The 3,572-nt window shown below is 34.9% G+C and overlaps 1 protein-coding gene across 1 annotated transcript; it reads left to right on the top strand.

Annotated features, from left to right (window-relative positions):
- The first annotated feature begins 2,292 nt into the window (after window positions 1–2,292).
- On the top strand, window positions 2,293–3,372 carry LOC130054820 (apolipophorins-like). The gene is made up of 3 exons (XM_056165733.1): window positions 2,293–2,530; window positions 2,641–2,840; window positions 2,967–3,372. Exons 1-3 carry the CDS (start codon window positions 2,356–2,358, stop codon window positions 3,255–3,257), a joined length of 666 nt encoding a protein of 221 aa, XP_056021708.1. The 5' UTR covers window positions 2,293–2,355; the 3' UTR covers window positions 3,258–3,372.
- Window positions 3,373–3,572: the final 200 nt, after the last annotated feature.

Below are 3,572 nucleotides of genomic sequence, written 5' to 3'. Positions count from 1 at the left end.
GACACCGGCAACATTCCTTAAATAACTCTAGGTAAACAAAGCTTACCCTTGGCTCGTCAAATATAATATAATATAATATAATATAATATTATATATATATATATATATATATATATATATATATATATATACATATATATATGGAAATATTCTAAAATTGTGTAAATTGTATAATTTATGATATTTCCTTTGATCTTTGCAATAATCGTGGTAGAATATTGTATAACTACACATCATAAATGATTCCTGGGGAAATTTCATTGTATAGGGCACTCGTGTTTTAAAACAAAATACTATTGTGTATATTGTATAATTTCACATCACAGAATGATATCTTGAGGTAACCCAAAATTCAATATAGGAGTGACCTTAGGTCATCTTGTTTTAACTAAGTGTCCTGGGAAATGTTATATAATTTTACAGAAAGGTGTCCTGACTGAACGGACGTTTCAGTGCGTACGAGGAGGGGAGAAAATGCCACGGATCAGACCTGGATTCGAATCCGGACACCCGAATCTACTGAGCTTTGTATTCACCGGCAATCGAACCCGTCTGACGGCCACATCTGTATGGATTACCTCAAGTCACCCTTGTTTATATTTTCTACTTCTACTTCAAATACATAGCCAAGTTACAGGTAGAGAGACCACATGGCCAACCTCCTGCTATGTCAAACATGCATACTTCCCGGTATTTCTTATACACATCTTACAAACACATTTTTGTATGTTTTAATTTCTATTCACAACAATCATTCTCTATTTCTGTTGAACATTTAGAAAGCCAAAACATGATAAAATTTAGGCAAAACATGCATGGACCACCTGAACATAAATGTGGACAACACGTACATTTGGTTTGGTGAAAATATCCCCAGTGGATACAAATATCCTTAGTAGATAAAAATATGCCCAGTATATAAAATATGCCCAGTAGATGAAAATATGAACAATTTACAAAGGGATAGACAAATGACAAGTGGTTAAAAAGCTCAATTTAATGTATTCAGTGCAGAATTTAAAAAAAACTATTTAGAAAACTTACACGTCATATATCGTTATCGATTTGATATATTGAATCATATCATGATGGTTTAGAGGACACTTTGTAATTTACCCCAAGTAAAAGAGGCAGGAAATTATTGCGAAGTAAAGGAAGAACTTAATGCGAAAATGCGATAAAAATGATTATCGGGTTAAGAAATTCAGGAGTTGTTGTTTCAGCCAAGGGAGTCATTTCCTCAAAAGATAAAGTTTGTAGTACGAACACAAAGACCTTATAAACTTACCTAGGAATCTGGTAACTCACTGCTGCTGGGAATGGACATGGTTAAAAGAAAGGGGAAAACGTCGAAGAAAATTCTAGATGTAGCATATGTAGAAAAGAAAAATAAGGATATTAAACTTAAATAGAAGTCCAGACTTATAACAACCAAGCGGATCTAATTCGTAACTGGGCCCAGACAAGTTTCATAATGGTACCTGTGTCAGGCTGGATAATGACACGAGAGAGGTCTAATCGGGTCGAGATTGAAAACAAGTGTCACATTGATTGTATCTCTATCGTAATTATCCCAGATGCATTTGTTAAAGATATGAAACAAAACGTTAGATAAACATATGGAAAACATGCAATAAACGTATGAAGAAAATAAAACATGGTATACGTACATGTATATCAATTTAATCCATCTCTTTTCTGAATTTGTAATGAGGTATTTTAAAAAATATTAGACCAGAAATGCTCGTACCTGATGATGATTTCTATCTGGTTGACCTTTTGTTCCTGATTAGTCTTTTTCTACCCAAGTGATCTAAGTATCCGAAATCAAAAGTGTTAAAAATATAAGCTTTATTAAGCTGACTGTCAGGTACATAGATAGCGAAGGAAGATCAGCACACGCTTTGTCGCCAGACTTGAAAGAGCCATTCCCGTTTTGGCTATATATTGGAGGCTTAGTCATTCTGTTTATGTTGACTAACGAATATCAGGCATCATATTGCAGAAGTTGTCGTAGAAATTTTACAGGTACTGTATCCACTCGTGCAGTTTGCAAGTTTTAATCTGTTTTGAAACAAGGATTTCCATAGCTACCCGAGTGATTTTACATGAGAAGAATTATCCTCCATCATAAGACTTCACGATAACGCAAGAATGGGAATGGCGTTTTTTTAGTTTGGCGCCAAAGCTTGTGTTAATCTTCTTTCAGTATATACGTAGAATGAGAGATTATCCAACAGTCGGCTTAATAAAATAAGACTTTTAACAGTTTGGATCCCGGATACTTAGAATTCCATTTCCAACCTTCAAAACTATAGGATTACTGTTTTCAACCCAAAATCAGGGGAAATACAAATGGACACTTACCTGCCTGTAGCTATGCCGTCTTTGAGGGAACTTCCTAAAATATCAGTCACCAAGTATGTCAATCGATTACACTCCTATGTCCCAAAATATTCCAACAAATGGGGATCTCTGTCGGAGTACATTCCCGATTCTGATGTTTCTAACTGGATTCCACCATTCAGAGGTACTGAAATGTCTTCGTAATACATGTATATCTTCTGGAATTAATTTGTTATTTCATTGTTGTAATTGGTATATATTCAGTTCTGAATTAATATCATCGTTCTATTTCAGCTGTTGCTACTTTGAATGGCAACCACGTCACAACCTTCGATGGTGAGGAGTACGCTTTCTCTGGAAAATGTTCATATGTTCTAGCACGAGACTACACTGATGGAAATTTCTCTGTCATCATGAATTTCCTCGGAAAAGACAAACAACAACTCATCATCATGACAGCCAATGAGAAACTACAAATCGCCCCCAATGGAAAGGTATGAATTTCTTTGAATAATTAAATTAATCTGCATGGAATTTCAATTGGGTATCATTCGTCCTTTCCCCCGACATAAAAAATTAAGATCCTTAACCAATTTCCAATACTTTAAATTATATTGCAGCTTCGTGTTGATGGAAAAATTATCAGCACCCCATACAGATCTGGAGAATTAAGTGTGGTTTCAGAGGAGCAGTCCTTTAACGTGTACGGCCGTGGATTCACCGTCAACTATAACATTCCAAGAGATCAACTTAAACTCGTTGTAAGTGGATGGTACCACGGAAAAGTAGGTGGACTTTTTGGAACCAACAACAATGAAGTGTATGACGACATGATGACATCATCACGGCGAACTGTAAATGATGTGGATCCGTTCGTTAACAGCTGGGAGGTTGACAGCAAATGCCGTTAAACTGAAAAACACTGTTAATACTAACTTTGATTTATCATTCAATTGTTAAATTGTTAAATCCATGTTTTTGTTATATTGATTTCCCCAATCAATAAATAAATCATTTCAAGCAGTACATTTGTGTGTAATTACAGTGGCAGAGATGATATTGTAAAAAAAAAAAAAACACGGGAAAAGAAAACCTTACAGATGTTTTGAAATTGAGTGGTTTTTTACACATTGGTACCAAAGTTTTACCTTGAGCAAGATCTTAATGTCGATACGAAAGTCAAAAACTTGGTGAAATTAAAAGTCAAGGAATAATTCTCTTGCATC

This window comes from Ostrea edulis, chromosome 5 (genome assembly GCF_947568905.1).
Source record: "Ostrea edulis chromosome 5, xbOstEdul1.1, whole genome shotgun sequence".
In the NCBI taxonomy this organism is placed as follows: Eukaryota; Metazoa; Mollusca; class Bivalvia; order Ostreida; family Ostreidae; genus Ostrea; species Ostrea edulis.
The sequence above is the reverse complement of the archived record's forward strand: the minus strand, read 5'-3'. Positions and strand labels throughout refer to the sequence as shown.